The following is a 19,081-nucleotide window of genomic DNA, read 5'->3' on the forward strand; positions in this document are numbered from 1 at the left end:
AAACAGAATAATGTCAAACCTTGATTACATTGGGATAAGATCACACATCCCATTATTTGCGTGTGGGAAGACTTGGGAACAGATTTAATAAATAAAATAAAAAATACTTTGAGATGATTTTCTGGTGATTTTACAGTCTTTTATGTCCAACAACGAAAATGGTATATCTAAAAAAAATATATATATATTGGGGAACGTAGGCTGTTCACATTTAGCAAACAAGTTGCTTAAACAAATACAAAAGATGTATGTATAGGTCTCAATTGGAGGTGCCTTATCATGCTATATGGGCTGTGGCTGTTGAATAATGCACAGCAGACTATCCCCTATACACTAGGTATTTATATATTCTGGTCTGCCTAGTGTGCTTAGTGCCACACTACAGCCTTCCCTGAACCTGCTGAACCCTGGCAGTAAGTGACAGTACACACACACACACACACACACACACACACACACACACACACACACCAGTAGAGTTGAATTCTCTCCATCTCCTTTCTCTTCAACATGCGTCTGAAGAGACAAGTGAGCCAGTCTGAGTGAGCGTGGCCCAAATGACACCCTATTCCCTATATAGTGCCATTTGGAAAGGTGCCATTTGGGATGCAATCAGAGGAGTGGCCCACTCACTGCTGCAGTTTCCCCCAGGCCCAGGGAAATATGTCACACTGTTGTAGGACTTCCCACCACCACTAGCATTAACCCCAAACAATTTACACTGTTCAAGAAACTTCTCTTAATCGCCCGTGTTCTCTCATCTCTCTCTCACTCTCTCCCATGCTCTCTTTCTCTCTCTCTCTCTCTCTCTCGCTCTCTCTCTCGACAATGCAGAACAATTATGATTCTTTATCAATACTGTATGTTTGACACTGCTTGCAATGGCCAGTGCGGTGTGAGGGTCATCCTATCTGTCATATGACATAAGTCATTGTTACATCACACAATCTGACCTCAGGGTGTAGGCTACTGTCAGTGTGACGTCCTGCTCTGTGATGGAATATGAGTGTCCCTCATCTACTGTAATGTAGCCTGTCAGTATCTCTATCTTTCTGATAACAAAAACAAGGACTTTTAAAGGGGAAATCTGTGATTGGTACATATATTTTTAGACTTCTAAATTAATGATATATTATATACACATTGATTCTTGAAGAATGTAACTTTTAATTGAGCTTAGTTCAACTGTCGTACCCCATCAGAACCCAACATATAAGCTTGTTTTACTCCATTGTTTGTAAACAATGTAATTTTAATCAATGTCAGACTAATGTGCTATCTCCTTTTCTCTCTCTGAGCTGTCTGTGGTGCTGAATGCTGAATCTCTCTCTCCCCCACTGATGCGTGGTTTATGTATATATTTCTGAGGATTATGTGGTAACAATTGGGGCTTTAGAGAAAGAAACACATTATTCTCAAGGAAAGTTATCTTAAAAAGGGGATTATCCCATATTTCCTGCAGATCCTCTGCTAAAACACACACACACACACACACACACACACACACACACATACACACACATGGTACATCCTCTCAGTAAAGCTTACACTGCTAGAGGGACTACTGTTTTCTGTCTGATGTCTTGTCTTACAGTGGGGCTTAAGTCTAGAGAAGTGACAGACTGGCAGGCACAATATCCTAGATTACCCAAACTATACTGTACTGTCCTGTACTTAGAGGCCTATGCGAAGGAAATTGGTGCAGTATAAGACAACAGTAGTACAGTAGCATTTTGCCTGTGTGTATGTGTGTGTGTGAGTGCGTGTCTGTGTGCCTGCCTCTGCGCGTGTGTGCACACAGCACCCGTCTGTATGACCCCTACATAAGCCCCTCTCCGTGCTGGGAACTAGGAGATGAATCAGGCCCCTGAGGAATTCCATCTCTGCCAATTAGTGTTGCTGGTATCACAGCGTCTAGCATGAAACACTAGCTTGCAGCCAGAACCTAATGACCAGGGTTGGTATAAAAAGAGCACATGAATGATACAGTGATCAGGCCTCTTTACTTGTGAAAAGCATTATAATTGTTTATGTAGTAACCATAATTACAGTACTAACTTTTCCTGTATTCCTTTTCCTTGGGGCAACTGAATATGAGTTTAGGCTAGAGCAATTCAATATTGGATAACTTTTCAGTTAGTTAAAAAAAATATATATTTCACTTGCTCACCCCAACTTATCTACCACAAGCCTGTAGGTCTACCATCTCGAAATTCCTCATGCATATTTAAAAGTAACTCAACGAATAGTTCTAAAGTAGGCTAGCTAACATTAGGAAGAAGATACATGCTCTCTACATAGAATTCCTAGGCGTTTGGCTTGGAGCAATTTAATGTAACACGTGGCGAACGTTGATGACGACGTTACCATGGTTACCAAGAATTTCCGATGTGACCGCTGATCCTCCGGTTCAAATAAAAGCCATATAGTTTGCCAACGTCCTACTAACAATTTTGGTAAGTTGAAGTAACGCTCTCACGAAGGAATTTTATGATAATGAAAGTTGCCTAAGTTAACACACTTCGTCATGGCTCAATTATTGCAACTTGACAGTAGTAGCTAACAAGCTAACTAAAGCTAGCTGGCTAGCTAGCTGAGGTCCTCTGTCCAGTTTGTTCATTGGTACTGACAGTGGCACTTGGCTTCGTTATGATGGAAGCTATTATTCGTTTTCTGGATGGAAATTATAAAGAATTACTGTTCATTCAAAGATTACATGTCCGTGCAACAATATCTTCTTATTTCTGAATGAATACAGATAAAGTGGATCTGAAATGGACGTCAATGATGTAGTAGTCCAGAAGCTTCACACATAGTATGTATATGTGTGTTCTTCTCTATCAGAGTAATAGCTGGTGATCAAGAGGTAAGTGTCATTTATGTTTTACAGAATGGTATCTTCCACATTGCTATGGTTATTAGAGAATTGACATTGACCTCAATGACCGTACAGGTGAATGAAGACACTGGAGCCAGAGCCAAGATGGCAGCCATGGCAAGAAACATCTCCAAGGACTGGACCTACCTCTATGAGAGGCTCTTCTCCAAGCTGTCCGATGAGGGCTTCCACGACATGTGGAGCATTGGTGGCTTCCTCGTCGTATTCATCTTCTGCACCATCGTCATCACCCTGACTCTAGCTGTCATATTCAGCTGGTGCTGTGGCTGGTGCTTCGAACAGCCGATCCTGGGGTCCAGCAAGATCAGCGTGCTGCTCTCGCCACCAGAACTGTCCAGACAGAAGTCTATGCAGACACAGGCACCCAGTTTATCGAAACAGAGCCTGTCCAGACAGAAGTCTATGCAGACACAGGCACCCAGTTTATCGAATCAGAGCCTGTCCAGACGGATATCCACCTCGAGGTCTGTGATGGATCCAAAGCATCCCATAGAGTCCGTTTGGAGTCCTGAGTCTGTGCCCGATGTGCAAAAGACTGAGAAAAGCAGCAAGAACAAGAAGCTTAAAGCTGGATCTGCGAAAGTAAAGAGTAAAATCCAACCTGCATCCAGGATTGTGAGGAACAGAGATGTACCAGTATAGCTTCGGGCTACCAGACCAAATCTGCTTTTGTACCTATGTGTCTGACGGACCTCTGTGACAGCCTCATTAGATGTTTCAAGTAAAGCCTTTCAATTTCAAGTTGTATTAGTCATCTGTGCAGGATACACATGGTATACACTGTCCAATGAAACGCTTACTTGCATTTTTGCTTTCCTTACCAAAACGATCAGTGTTTTGGAAACACGTAAGGTTAGGCTTATATGAAGTTGTTGTAGACATTTAGAGTCAAACACAACATTATTTGCAGGGGCCTGTCATTGATTTGTGCAAAAGACACATTTAAATGAAAAGGAGTCTCCGCACACTCAGGATCAATGAGTACAAATCTGTCGTTCTGCCCCTGAACAGGCAGTTAACCCACTGTTCCTAGGCCGTCATTGAAAATAAGAATTTGTTCTTAACTGACTTGCCTGGTTAAATAAAGGTAAAATAAAAAAATAAAAAAATGCACAACTTTCTATTGATTTAGGCTGAGCATTCGGTCGTCAGACCTTCATCAGTGCACAAGACACAGGCATCATCAACCAGGGTTGTGTAGGTTACTTTCTAAATGTAATCTATTACAGTTACTAGTCACCTGCCCAACACTGTAATTAGTAAGGTAACTTTTGGATTACCAAAACTCAGTCATGTAATCTGATTACTTTCAGATATTTTTGGATTAATTTCCCCATTAGAAGAAGACTTAAAAAGATCCATCAACCGTATTTGGTGTGTCTCAGAGTGGTCTCTGATTGGTGGTCATCATTTGGTGTGTCATCATAGTGGTCTCTGATTGGTGGTCATCATTTGGTGTGTCATCATAGTGGTCTCTGATTGGTGGTCATCATTTGGTGTGTCATCATAGTGGTCTCTGATTGGTGGTCATCATTTGGTGTGTCATAGTGGTCTCTGACTTGTCATCAGACTCACTCAGGTGGAACAAAATTCTGTCAACGACAATGAGAATGTCATTATTTTGCTGTCTACTTCTAAAACATTTGAAGATGATAAGATGTTTTTTATCAAAGAAAATCTTGTTCAAACCACAGACTTTTAATTGGGATCACACTCAAAAGATTGGTCCCACTCATCACTTTCCCCTGTATTACTGAAATAGGACACAACGAGGCAGCATTTAGCTACTCTTGATCATTTCAACACCATGTTGTAGTTAGTCGGCCTATGTAGGCTGTGTTTCGGACTCCCCCTGCTGGTTAAAAGCTGCAATTGCATTTCACAGAATCTTCATCCCTCCACCGCACATTAACATCATCCAAAGAGCCCATATTCCTAAATGGTTTCAGATTCGGAGTGCTGATCGAGGATCAGTTTTGACCTGATCCTAGATTTGAGATTATGAATACGGGCCGAGGACTCCTGGAATACCAGAGAGAGTGAAACATATCTGGGAAATAGAGATGGGAAGCTAGCTGGCAATACTGAACTAATTCATTTCACTCAACAAAAAAAAGGTGTGAATTATTATACAAAATCCACACTTTTTGTTGGTATTATTCGCTCAAGACAAAATGTTTCCGAACCTTTCCGAACACTGAACACACCCCTCGAGCCGTGACGTATCACGTGACACATCACGTGACACACCATTCTTCCGGTACAACAAGGAAGAGTGGAATCGGAGAGATGTGATACCGCTAACTTGCTAATAATCTAGATATTGTTTCGTTGTGTATCTATATTAATATATTTGACCTCTTACAATGTCAGAATCACCAGATACACGCAGTTTGGTTTCTGCGTCATCCCAGCTCAATTTAATGGAAATAGATACGGTGAGTGGGACTGTCGCGCTTATGGCTGTTTCTCAACAGTTTTTGGTTTTCTTGATAGATAGCTAAACCTAGCATTTTTGGGGGGATAGATGCGCTAAATATGAGAGTTTGTTTGTGCAATTAAAGCTGTAGCTAGCATTAGTCTTATTTCGCTGGTTGTCAAATGTGTAGCATGCTAGTGGGCTACTTTGTTGTGCTTTCTTTGGCTTAGCACAGCCACGATATACGTTTAATATCCGATTAAAGATCGCTAGAACCATAGAATTAGGTAGAATAGTAATATAATGAGATGTCTATGACTAGAGCGACCACGGAGCTCGATAGACTTCATTGTGCTGAACACATATTGCATACCTTATCTATTCTCCTCAGATCGACGATAAAGAGTTTGACATTCCCCAAGTTGACACCCCGCCTACCCTGGAGAGCATCCTGAATGAGGTAACTGGCTCTCATCTTTCAATAACTATACATATTCCATTTCAAATGCTGCAGGAATCTGACAGCTTCTAGCTCCCCGACTTCTTACAGAACAATACAATGTTGTGTAAGGAAGTCAACACATTGGGGTAGCCAGCCCTACATCCATATCTGGGCTAACAGTTGTGATTCTTCCGTCTCCTGTTTTAGCCTGAGGATGAGGAGGAGCCCTTCATCCTGGAGGACACGTGTCTGCTGAACACAGAGAACATCGACGCCCACTCCTGTGAGACCTCCTCACTGGCCAGCTCCGACAGCGGAGACCGCACACACCTCAAACGGTAGCACACACACACACGCGCACACACACACTCTCTCTCTCAGCTATGTCTTACAATACTTGTGAGGGCTTTATGGGGACCAACAATTGATTCCCATTGAAAATTATGTTTTCCCTAAACCTAACCCTTAATTCTAATCCTAACCTTATACCTAACCCATAAGCCTAAAATAGCCTTTTTACAAGTGAGGACTGGCAAAATGTCCTCACTTCTCTGAATTTTAGTTGGTTTGCTATTCTAGTGAGGACTTCACAGTTTTGTATCGCTATCCTTGTGGGGACCAAAGAATGGATTCCCAATCCAACATCCTATTTTCCCAAACACTAAATGTAACCTTAACCCTTAACCTAACTCCCAATGGGCAGGTTTTGAGACCCTTCTGTGATGGGCTGTATTCAGCAGGTTACATTATGCATTACGGGTATAGTTAACTGACATTTGTCATCACAACTGAGATTCTAATTTAACAGTCTATCCGTGTGGTGTGTGTGTGTGTGGTGTGTGTGTAGGAAGAGGAAGACAGTGGAGCTCAGCACTACAGTCCATGGCTCTGTGCTCCGACACAGCATCCTGAAAGGCATCTCTGCTCAGATAGTCTCAGCCGCTGTGAGTCACACACACACACACACACCCACCACACTCACAACCAACACCACACACACACACACCACACTCACAACCAACACCACACACACACACCACCACCAACACCACACAACCAACACCACACACAAACACCACAAACACAACACGCACAACACAACACCACACAGCTTTCAATTTGTACATTTTGTCATGCATCACTGAAATGTACTTTTTCCTTCCTTGTTCTTCAGGACAAAGTAGATGCTGGACTGCCAACTGCAGTAGTAAGTACAGTCATCACATACTATACTGTAGTGCTGCTTTCACCCTTTCTAGACTGTCTTCTCTCTGTTTCTTCACTGTCTTCTCTCTGTTTCTTCACTGTCTTCTCTCTGTTTCTACACGGTCTTCTCTCTGTTTCTACACGGTCTTCTCTCTGTTTCTACACGGTCTTCTCTCTGTTTCTACACGGTCTTCTCTCTGTTTCTACACGGTCTTCTCTCTGTTTCTACACAGTCTTCTCTCTGTTTCTACACTGTCTTCTCTCTGTTTCTACACTGTCTTCTCTCTGTTTCTACACTGTATTCTCTCTGTTTCTACACTGTCTTCTCTCTGTTTCTACACTGGTCCTCTTCTCTAGTTAAATGTCTTCTCTCTTTCTAGACTGGTCCTCTTCTCTCTGTTTCTACACTGGTCCTCTTCTCTAGTTAAATGTCTTCTCTCTTTCTAGACTGGTCCTCTTCTCTCTGTTTCTAGACTGGTCCTCTTCTCTCTGTTTCTAGACTGGTCCTCTTCTCGAGTTAAATGTCTTCTCTGTTTCTAGACTGTGTCTGGTGTGATCGTAGTGGGAACGTCTCATGGCCTGGCTCTAGTGTTTGGTAAGTCCTTAACATATCAGTGATTAGTACTGCAGTCATATAATCATTGACATGAGCCAGTGCAATGCATGGTTAAGGACAAGGTAGTAACTAACTAACTAAGTTGAGGTTGTGTGAACTCTGAATTCAACTGAAGATTGTTATATATTTAGTTGGTTGTTGTCTCTCTGTCTGTCTGGGCTAACTCTGAATGGACAGGAAAAGGTACATTCTTCCAATAGCTCTGTGTCTCTCTCTCTTTCTCTCTCTCTCTGTCTCTCTCTCTCTCTTTGTCTCGATCTCTGTTTCTCTCTGTCTCTATCTCTCTGTCTCTGTCTCAGTCTCTCTCTCTTTCTCTGTCTCAACCTCAGGCTCGATCTCTGTCTCGATCTGTCTCTGTCTCTCTTTCTCTGTCTCTCTGTTTCTCTGTCTCTTTGTCTCTGTCTCTCTCTCTTTCTGTCTCGATCTCTGTCTCTGTTTCTCTGTCTCTCTGTACAGTCATATTGTAGACATTGGGCTCAACATCGGCATGTTGTCATATTGTCTGCACGTGCTATTTCATTTCTCCGGGTGGTTTTTGAATAAGGTCGTTTGTCTGTGTCGTTCATCCGGCTGGTCCAGACATGTGTTGTTGTATGTAGTGTGGTTGTCATTCACTACTGTGTGCAGCATGTTTTTGGTTCATGCTGTCAGCAGAACATGTGTTTTGACTGATCTCCATATGTTTATAAAGACGGACTGTCCCAGTGTCGGTTGTTGTTCTATGACAGTATAAGAGTTAAGAGCGGCCTCTCCCATAGTGCTTGGCTCCACAGTGCGTTGCCTGATGGGTAATGCGTTTTTCTCCTTCAGATCTAAACCAGGCTCTCCGTTTGTGCTTGGGAAGCACGGCGACAGGGGCGGAGTACGGCGCCGTCTCCGCCCTCAGCATCAACCACGACTGCACCCGCCTGCTCTGTGGCTTCGCCAAGGGACATATCACCATGTGGGATCTGGCCAATGGGAAGCTTCTGCGAACCATTACCGACGCCCACCCACCCGGCACCGCCATCTTACATGTCAAGGTAGTCTGTCTGTGAACAAGTCAAGTTGAATTGAAACGTGTCTTCTGCTCAGATCGTCTCTATTGAACTCCTCGGTTGTCCCTCTCTCTCTGTCTCAGTTCACCGATGACCCTACGCTGGCAGTGTGCAACGACAGCGGTGGCTCTGTGTTTGAGCTGGCTTTCAGGTAATACTCATTGTGTGTGTGTGTGTGAAGTTACCTGCAGTGACTGACAGGGGGCAGTATTGCTCTGCAGACACTAGGAGTGATGTGCTGGTTGACTCAACATGCAGTCCCCGCGGACACTGTGGGCGGGTGGGTTTAGGGCCATGTAATATTGTGTGGATGAAGGGTGGGTGGGTGGCGTGCCGTGTAATATTGTGTGGATGAAGGGCGGGTGGGTGGCGTGCCGGTTGAATAAAGGGAAAACAATGCATCAAAACAATCCATAAATGTATAATTAGTTTGCATATCTATCGGCTACATTGAGTTTTATCTTTCCTTGTGTTTATCTGGCATTAGTGTGTAAGCGTCACTTTTAGGGCCAAATACAGTACAACAACATGAAGGTTTTATCTACAACTGCACTCTGGTGAACATGGTGTAGGTGGATATTTAAACCAATGGGTGGAAACAGAGGCAAACAGGACATTCTGTAGCCTGTTGCCGTCCTCAAAAGACAAACGGGACATTCTGTAGCCTGTTGCCGTCCTCAAAAGACAAACGGGACATTCTGTAGCCTGTTGCCGTCCTCAAAAGACAAACGGGACATTCTGTAGCCTGTTGCCGTCCACAAAAGACAAACGGGACATTCTGTAGCCTGTTGCCGTCCACAAAAGACAAACGGGACATTCTGTAGGCTGTTGCCGTCCTCAAAAGACAAACGGGACATTCTGTAGCCTGTTGCCGTCCACAAAAGACAAACGGGACATTCTGTAGCCTGTTGCCGTCCACAAAAGACAAACAGGACATTCTGTAGCCTGTTGCCGTCCACAAAAGACAAACGGGACATTCTGTAGCCTGTTGCCGTCCACAAAAGACAAACGGGACATTCTGTAGCCTGTTGCCGTCCACAAAAGACAAACAGGACATTCTGTAGGCTGTTCCAGCCCACAAAAGACAAACGGGACATTCTGTAGCCTGTTGCAGCCCACATAACAGGCCCAGTCTATATCAGTCTATAGCAGGCCCAGTCTATAGCAGGCCCAGTCTATAGCAGGCCCAGTCTATAACAGGGCCAGACTGTAACAAACTACAGCAGGCCCAGGCCGTAGCAGGCCCAGGCCGTAGCAGGCCCAGGCCGTAGCAGGCCCAGACTATAACAGGCCCAGACTATAACAGGCCCAGACTATAACAGTCTATAACAGGCCCAGACCATAGCAGGCCCGGTCAATAACAGGCCCAGTCTGTAACAGACCCAGACTATTCCAGGCCCAGTCCATAATGGTCCCAGACCATAACAGGCCCAGTCTATATCAGTCTATAGCAGGCCCAGGCCGTAGCAGGCCCAGACTATAACAGGCCCAGACTATAACAGGCCCAGGCTATAACAGTTTATAACAGACCCAGACTATAACAGGCCCAGTCTATATCTGTCTATAGCAGGCCCAGTCTACAGCAGGCCCAGACTATAACAGGCCCAGACTATAACAGGCCCAGTCCGTAACAGACCCAGGCTATAACAGTTTATAACAGACCCAGACTGTAACAAACTACAGCAGGCCCAGGCCGTAGCAGGCCCAGGCCGTAGCAGGCCCAGACTATAACAGGCCCAGACTATAACAGTCTATAACAGGCCCAGACCATAGCAGGCCCGGTCAATAACAGGCCCAGTCTGTAACAGACCCAGACTATTCCAGGCCCAGTCCATAATGGTCCCAGACCATAACAGGCCCAGTCTATATCAGTCTATAGCAGACCCAGTCTATAGCAGGCCCAGGCCGTAGCAGGCCCAGACTATAACAGGCCCAGACTATAACAGGCCCAGACTATAACAGGCCCAGGCTATAACAGTTTATAACAGACCCAGACTATAACAGGCCCAGTCTATATCTGTCTATAGCAGGCCCAGTCTACAGCAGGCCCAGACTATAACAGGCCCAGACTATAACAGGCCCAGTCCGTAACAGACCCAGTCTATAACAGTTTATAACAGACCCAGACTGTAACAAACTACAGCAGGCCCAGGCCGTAGCAGGCCCAGGCCGTAGCAGGCCCAGACTATAACAGGCCCAGACTATAACAGTCTATAACAGGCCCAGACCATAGCAGGCCCGGTCAATAACAGGCCCAGTCTGTAACAGACCCAGACTATTCCAGGCCCAGTCCATAATGGTCCCAGACCATAACAGGCCCAGTCTATATCAGTCTATAGCAGGCCCAGTCTATAGCAGGCCCAGGCCGTAGCAGGCCCAGACTATAACAGGCCCAGACTATAACAGGCCCAGACTATAACAGGCCCAGTCCGTAACAGACCCAGGCTATAACAGTTTATAACAGACCCAGTCTGTTACAGGCCCTAAATATAACAGGCCCAGTCTGTAGCAGGCCAAGTCTGTAGCAGGCCCAGACTGTAACAGACTGTAGCAGGCCCAGACTATAGCAGGCCCAGACTGTAAAAGGGTTAGGTTAGGGTCAGGTGGGGTTAGGGTCAGGTGGGGTTAGGTTAGGGTCGTGTGGGGTTAGGGTCGCGTGGGGTTGGGTTAGGGTCGGGTGGGGTTAGATTAGAGTTGGGTTTAGTGTTGGGTGTGGTTAGAGTTAGGTTAGGGTCATGTGGGGTTAGGTTAGGGGTGAGGTTAGGGTGGGGGTTGGGTGGGGTTAGGTTAGGGTCGCGTGGGGTTAGGGTCGCGTGGGGTTAGGGTCGCGTGGGGTTAGGGTCGGGTGGGGTTAGGTTAGAGTTAGGGTCAGGTGGGGTTAGAGTTTGTTGGGTTAGGGTGGGGTTAGGGTTAGGCTGAGGTTAAGGTCGGGTGGGGTTAGGGTCGGGTTAGGTTAGAGTTAGGGTCGAGTGAGGTTAGGGTTAACGTCTGGTGTGGACGGAATTCATCTCCCAGTGTCTGGTGGAAAGCAGACTGAACCAGGTTTTCCTCTTGGATTTTGCCTGTGCTTAGCTACATTACATTAATGGGTTTATCCTGAAAGATGACAAGCATACTCATAACATGATGCAGCCACCACTATGCTTTAAAATATGGAGAGTGGTACTCAGTAATGTTGTTTTTTTTGCAGTATAACTTTAGTGCCGTGTTGCAAACAGGATGCATGTTTTGGAATATTTGTATTCTGTACAGGCTTCCACCTTTTCACTCAATGAGGTTATTATTGTGGAGTAACTACAAATGTTGTTGACCCATCCTCAGTTTTCTCCCAACACAGCCATTAAACTCTGTAACCGTTTTAAAGTCACCATTGGCCTCATGGTGAAATCCATGAGCAGTTTCCTTCCTCTCCGGCAACTGAGTTAGGAAGGACGCCTGTATCTTTGTAGTGACACCATCCATATTGTAATTAATAACTTCACCTGAAAGGAATATTTCATGTTTTTTTTTTTTTTTTTACCCATCTACCAATAGGAGCCCTTCTTTGTGAGGCATTGGAAAACCTCCCTGGTCTTTGTGGTTGAATCTGTGTTTGAAATTCTTTGCTCTACTGAAAGGGACCTTACAGATAATTGTATGAGTTGGGTACAGAGATGAGGTACACACTACTATTGCAACTTATGGGACTTGTTTAAGCACATTTTTACTCCAGTACTTATTTCGGCTTGCAATAACAAAGGGGTTGATTACTTATTGACTCAAAACATTTCAGCTTTTCATGTTAAATTAATTTGTAAAAATAATAAAATAAAATAAAAATCCACTTTGACATTATGTGGTATTGTGACAAAAACATCTAAATGCAATCCATTTTAAATTCGGGCTGTAACACAACAGAATGTGGTAGGATGTCGAGGGGTGTGAATACTTTCTGAAGGCTCTGTAGTTGGTTTATTTTGGACCCTCACATGGTCTTCCTATACATTCAAGCACCCCTGTCACTGTCTGTAACCACAGTCTAACAGTACATTATTTTAATGAGGTATTACAGCGAGACAGGGTGTGTGTGTGTGTGTGTGTGTGTGTGTGTGTGTGTAATGAGGTATTACAGTGAGATAGAATGACCCCTGCTCTGTTTGACATTATTATACAAAGCTGTCTCTCTTATTCAGGTCAGATTAATGGAAATGGGGGGATAAGTACTTTTTTGGTTTTCTGGCTTCTCTAAGGCCGTGTCCCAAATGGCACCCTATTCCCTATAAAGTGCACTACATCTGACCAGGGCCCATAGGGTGCTGTTTGGGACTTTTACACTCTGTTCTGTACTGCGTGTGTGCATGTCAGAATGTGAGGGCTTTAGGGGAAATAGGATATTCAATATTGTTCTAATGAACCACAGTCCTACTTTGGGACTGGAGTTATGTTTATTTTGTTAGTCTGTGAGGAGCTTGTTTTTGTATATCTTTAGTTGTTTTGTTCTCTCTCACTCTCCTTTCCCTCCTCCCTCTTCTCTCTCCCCTCCTCCCTCTTCTCTCTACCCTCCTCCCTCTTCTCTCTACCCTCCTCCCTCTTCTCTCTACCCTCCTCCCTCTTCTCTCTACCCTCCTCCCTCTTCTCTCTACCCTCCTCCCTCTTCTCTCTACCCTCCTCCCTATTCTCTCTCCCCTCCTCCCTCTTCTCTCTCCTCTTCTCCCCCTCCCTCCCTCCTCTCTCTTTTTCTCTCTCTTCCTCTCACTCCTCTCTCTCTCTCTCAATGTCGCTCTCCTCCCTCCTCTCTCTGCCTCTCGCTCTCTCTCCTCTCTCCTCTCTCTTTCTCTCCCCCCTCCTCTCTCTCTCTCTCAAAATGTCGCTCTCCTCCCTCCTCTCTCTCTGCCTCTCGCTCTCTCGCTCTCTCTCTCTCTCTCTCTCTGCGTGTAGGAGGTTGATGGGGATGCGTACATGTGAGTCTCGTTGTCTGTTCAGTGGCTCTAAGGGAGAGGTGTGTAATGTGGAGCCTCTCCTTACCGCTCCGGACCTGAAGGATCACCCCATCACACAGTACTCTCTCCTGGCCATGGCCTCTCTTACTAAGGTAAACCCTGTACCAGGTTTCCCCAACTGGCGACAATTATTTGACCCCCCCTTGTTTTCTGAGCAAAAAAAAATACAACTTATTTTTCTAAAAATATTTTATTGTTGGACAAAAAAAAAAGGTGAAATCACCAGCAAATCAGCTCCAAATGATTTTAATTTTGGAAATATGTTCCCCAGTATTCCCACAGATAATAGAGAGGGATACACTGAGTGGCCAGTTTATTAGGTACACCCCCCCCCGTTCACCAAAATGGTTTGCTCCTACAGACAGTGAGTCATGTGGCTTGGTATATAAAGCAGGCATCAAGGCATTCAGTTACTGTTGGATTGAACGTTAGAATGGTCTAAACGACCTAAGCGACGTGGTAAGATCCAGGATCTCAGAAACTGACAGCCTCCTGGGCTTTTCACGCACGACAATCTCTAGTGTTTTTATTTTTTATTTTATTTTACCTTTATTTAACCAGGCATGTCAGTTAAGAACAAATTCTTATTTTCAATGACGGCCTTTGCTTGTTTGTGGCCAGCCTGTTAGTTCCCACGATTCTTACCATGCTCCTTCAACAAACTGTTTTCTCCCACAGGACTTCCGCTGACTGGATGTTCTGTTTGTCACACCATTCTTTGGATGGCAGGGTAGCCTAGTGGTTAGAGTGTTGTACTAGTAACCGAAAGGTTGCAAGTTCAAACCCCCGTGCTGACAAGGTACAAATCTGTACTAGTAACCTTACTCATCGTAACCTTTCGGTTACTAGTACAACACTCTAACCACTAGGCTACCCTGCCATCCGAAGAATGGTGTGACAAACAGAACATCTAGTCAGCGGAAGTCCTGTGGGAGAAAACAGCTCGTTGAAGGAGAATGGTAAGAATCGTGGGAACTAACAGGCTGGCCACAAACAAGCAAATAATGGCATCTGAACGGCCTCTCGAAACACACAACTCATCGCTCCTTGTCACGGATGGGCTATCGCAGCAGACGACCACACCGGGGTCCTATCAGCTACAAACAAGGACAAACTGCTGCAGTGGGCAGGCCATCACCAACACTGCTGCAGTGGGCAGGCCATCACCAACACTGCTGCAGTGGGCAGGCCATCACCAACACTACTGCAGTGGGCAGGCCATCACCAACACTGCTGCAGTGGGCAGGCCATCACCAACACTGCTGCAGTGGGCAGGCCATCACCAACACTGCTGCAGTGGGCAGGCCATCACCAACACTGCTGCAGTGGGCAGGCCATCACCAACACTGCTACAGTGGGCAGGCCATCACCAACACTGCTGCAGTGGGCAGGCCATCACCAACACTACTGCAGTGGGCAGGCCATCACCAACACTGCTGCAGTGGGCAGGCCATCACCAACACTGCTGCAGTGGGCAGGCCATCACCAACACTGACAGTTAAGTAGTGGAAAAACACTGCCTGGTCTGATGAATGTTTCGTCATGGCGATGGCAGTCAGGATGTGGTGTAAGCCTCTGCCTGGGGTCAAAGGTAAAGACTGGTGGTGTATTCCTGCCACGCGTTAGGGTCCCTATTCCTGCCACGCGTTAGGGTCCCTATTCCTGCCACGCGTTAGGGTCCCTATTCCTGCCACGCGTTAGGGTCCCTATTCCTGCCACGCGTTAGGGTCCCTTGATACCAATTGAGCAATGTTTCCATGTCCTGGAAAATTCAGGCTGTTCTGGAGGCAAAGGGGGGGGGGTCTGACCCAGTACTAGATGGTTTACCTAATAAACTGGCCACAGAGTGTACGTGATCGTATTAAAAATGTAAGCAAGGTTTGAAATGATTATGTTTAAGTCATGTTATCTGTTTGGGCTTCTTGCGGTCAATTTGCAGTCTAGAAATGATTTGTAATTATGTTCTGGACCCCTGACCATCTGCTAAAGAATTAACAGCCCTGCAGCTGAATCCTACACAGTACACAGTACTGTACACTATACACTACACCCTACACCCTACACCCTACACACTTCACCCTACACACTTCACCCTACACACTATACACTACACCCTACACACTATACACTACACCCTTCACCCTACACGCTACACGCTACACACTATACACTATACACTACACCCGACACACTATACACTACACCCTACACCACATATGTCAGAGTCAAGGCCCGCGGGCCACATCCGGCCCGCAAGAAGGTTTTTTACGGCCCCTGGGATGATCTTGATTTATTATTAGAACCGGCCCGCAGCAAGCCGGCAGCCCGCAGATCTTTTACACGCACCAATACTACATTTCCCACAATGCAAAGGTGACGCACCGAGCAGTAGGCTGCTTCATTTCAATATTTATTGGCACAGCAGTCGTCAGCATCACAGTAAAATTAACTTTCAGATACCCATCAAAAATGGCAAAACGGAAGGTGGATACTGAGAACCGGGGGTTTCAAACAAGGTGGGAGTCGGAGTATATGTTCACGAAGGTAGCTGGAAAACCTGTGTGTCTTCTGTGTGGAGAAAGTGTGGCGGTACTGAAAGAGTATAATCTGAGACGACATTATGAAACGAAACACGCGGACACACACGCGGACGCAACTGTCAAGGCCAGTTTTATTTTGGCAGAAGAGATCGCTAAATCAGCCCGGCCATTTACGGAGGGGGATTTCATCAAAAACTGCATGATTAAAGTTTGTGACGAAGTTTGCCCAGAAAAAAGGCAACTCTTTTTAAATGTGAGTCTGAGCAGAAACACCATTGCCGAGAGAGTAGACCAGTTGTCCATCAATCTAAAAGAGCAGCTTGTGAAAAAGGGAAAAGATTTTATTGCATATTCCTTGGCTGTGGATGAGAGCACCGACATTTCTGACATTGCCCAGTTGTCAATTTTCATCCGCGGAGTGGACTCCAACCTAAGCGTGACAGAGGAGTTTTTGGCTTTACGTCCTATGCATGGCACAACTACGGGGCATGATTTGTATGAAGAGGTGTCAAGATGTGTAAATGAGATGGAGCTGCCTTGGGAAAAACTCGTGGGTTTGACAACCGACGGAGCACCTGCGATGTGTGGACACAGGAGCGGACTGGTGGCGAAGATACGGGAAAAGATGCAAGAGGAAAACGCGACAGGTGAGCTGACAGCTTATCATTGTATCATACACCAGGAAGCGTTGTGCGGTAAAGCCTTGAAAATGGAGCATGTAATGAGCATCATCACGCGCACAGTTAACTTTATCAGAGCCAAAGGTTTGAATCACCGCCAGTTCAAGGCATTTCTGACGGAGTTAGAAACGGAGCATGGTGATTTGCCTTATCACACAGAGGTGCGATGGCTAAGCCAGGGAAAGGTGCTTCAAAGATGTTTCGAGCTTCGTGAGGAGATTTGTCTGTTCTTGGACAGCAAAGGGAAAGACACAACACAACTCCGAGACGAAATGTTTCTGTGTGAAATGGCTTTTCTGTGTGACATTACGAGTCATCTGAATGCAATAAACTTGCAGCTGCAGGGTCGGGATCGTGTCATCTCTGATATGTACAGTACAGTGAAGGCATTTAAAACCAAACTGACTCTGTGGGAGACGCAGATGCGGAAAGAAAATTTGAGCCACTTTCCCAGCTGCCAGACCATGAAAGAGAAGCTCTCTACCAGTGCGTTCCCGAGCACACAGTTGGCTGATAAAATAGGTATGCTTGCCGCTGACTTTCGACGCCGATTTGCTGACTTTGAAGCACAAAAAAGCAGGTTGGAACTGCTCGGTAACCCATTTGCTGTTGACGTGGAAAGCTCACCACCAAACCTCCAAATGGAGTTGATTGACCTCCAATGCAATGATGCACTGAGGGCAAAATATGCGGCAGTGGGTGCTGCGGAGTTCGCCCGTTTCCTCCCCGGCACAATGCCCCAGCTGCGCATCCAGGCTGCTCAAACGTTGTCTATGTTTGGCAGCACATACCTGTGTGAACAACTGTTTTCTTTGATGAACCTGAACAAAACATCACACAGAAGTCGACTTACTGCTGAACACCTCCACTCAATTCTGAGGATTTCTTCAGCTCAGAGCCTTACCCCGAACATTGATGAACTTGTGGAAAAGATGGGACACCACCAAGTATCACCCTCAACCTCAAACAAGTGAACATTACTGTGCAATCACATATTTAGAGTTTTTACTCAGTTCAAGTTTAAAAGTTAAAATTTAATATTTGTTTTCACTGCATGTTACTTCTCCTTAAACAAAGTGTTGTTTTTGATTAATAGATTTTTGCACTTTATTTTTTTGTATTTCAATCCAATTATATTTTAAAAATATTTCAGTTGAGTGGATGATAGAAAATTGCTATTATTGTTTTTTCTTTGAAGTAAATTTAGCCCACTTTTGCTAAAATAGAAAATATAGTCTACTGATGGTGCCTTGAATACCGGTTTCTTTCATTTAATGTTCATGTTATGGGGATATTTATATAAAGGAAATTTGTCTTTTGTGTCTGTTGAAAATTAAAGATTACTGACAGAGCCATAAGAAAATATTGCTTTATTTATCTGATCATATTGTAATATATTTGTTAGGTTTTCAGTAGGTTCAATTAGGTTCACTAGACTATATGCGTCATTTAAACATTTTTCAATGAACATTCGAACAGTCCGGCCCTCGTCTTGTAGCTGATTTTTTTATTTGGCCCTCCGTCCATTTGACTTTGACACCCCTGCCCTACACACTATACCCTACACACTATACACTACACGCTACACACTATACACTTTACACTACACACTACACACTACACGCTACACACTACACTACACCCTACACCCTACACCCTATACACTACACACTACACACTACACCCTATACCCTATACACTACACACTATACACTATGCACTACATCCTACACCCTATACACTACACACCCTACACCCTACACACTACACACTATACACTACACACTACACACTACACCCTATACCCTATACACTACACACTACACACTATACACTATGCACTACATCCTACACCCTATACACTACACATTATACACTACACCCTACACACTACACCCTATACACTACACCCTACACCCTACACACTACACACTATACACTACACACTACACCCTATACCCTATACACTACACCCGACACACTACACCCTATACACTACACACTACACACTACACCCTATACCCTATACACTACACACTATACACTACACACTATACACTACACCCTACACACTATACACTACACCCTACACGCTACACACTACACCCTACACGCTATACACTCTATACACTACACACTACACACTACACACTACACACTACACACTACACCATACACCCTACACACTCCACCCTACACCCTATACACTATACACTATATCCTACACACTATACCCTATACACTACACCCTACACACTATACC

General features: G+C 45.0%; 2 protein-coding genes across 19 annotated transcripts in view; both read left to right on the plus strand.

Annotated features, from left to right (window-relative positions):
* The first annotated feature begins 2,349 nt into the window (after positions 1-2,349).
* On the plus strand, positions 2,350-3,640 carry LOC110518202 (uncharacterized). The gene is made up of 3 exons (XM_021595879.3): positions 2,350-2,456; positions 2,759-2,866; positions 2,954-3,640. Exon 3 carries the CDS (start codon positions 2,984-2,986, stop codon positions 3,539-3,541), a length of 558 nt encoding a protein of 185 aa, XP_021451554.2. The 5' UTR covers positions 2,350-2,456; positions 2,759-2,866; positions 2,954-2,983; the 3' UTR covers positions 3,542-3,640.
* Positions 3,641-5,091: 1,451 nt separating this feature from the next.
* vps8 (VPS8 subunit of CORVET complex) overlaps positions 5,092-19,081 on the plus strand; it is a 109,308-nt gene continuing 95,318 nt past the window's right edge. For all 18 annotated transcript variants that reach the window (XM_090207192.1, XM_090207201.1, XM_090207195.1 and 15 more), the window contains exons 1-9: positions 5,092-5,337; positions 5,710-5,778; positions 5,968-6,098; positions 6,608-6,704; positions 6,935-6,967; positions 7,507-7,561; positions 8,393-8,604; positions 8,703-8,770; positions 13,537-13,690. In XM_090207192.1, the coding sequence (XP_090063318.1) occupies positions 5,266-5,337; positions 5,710-5,778; positions 5,968-6,098; positions 6,608-6,704; positions 6,935-6,967; positions 7,507-7,561; positions 8,393-8,604; positions 8,703-8,770; positions 13,537-13,690 (891 nt within the window). In that variant the 5' untranslated portion in view covers positions 5,092-5,265. The remainder of the gene's footprint in view (positions 5,338-5,709; positions 5,779-5,967; positions 6,099-6,607; positions 6,705-6,934; positions 6,968-7,506; positions 7,562-8,392; positions 8,605-8,702; positions 8,771-13,536; positions 13,691-19,081) is intronic.

The sequence above is a fragment of the Oncorhynchus mykiss genome, chromosome 18 (assembly GCF_057628025.1).
Source record: "Oncorhynchus mykiss isolate SJ-2025 chromosome 18, ASM5762802v1, whole genome shotgun sequence".
NCBI classification, from domain to species: Eukaryota; Metazoa; Chordata; class Actinopteri; order Salmoniformes; family Salmonidae; genus Oncorhynchus; species Oncorhynchus mykiss.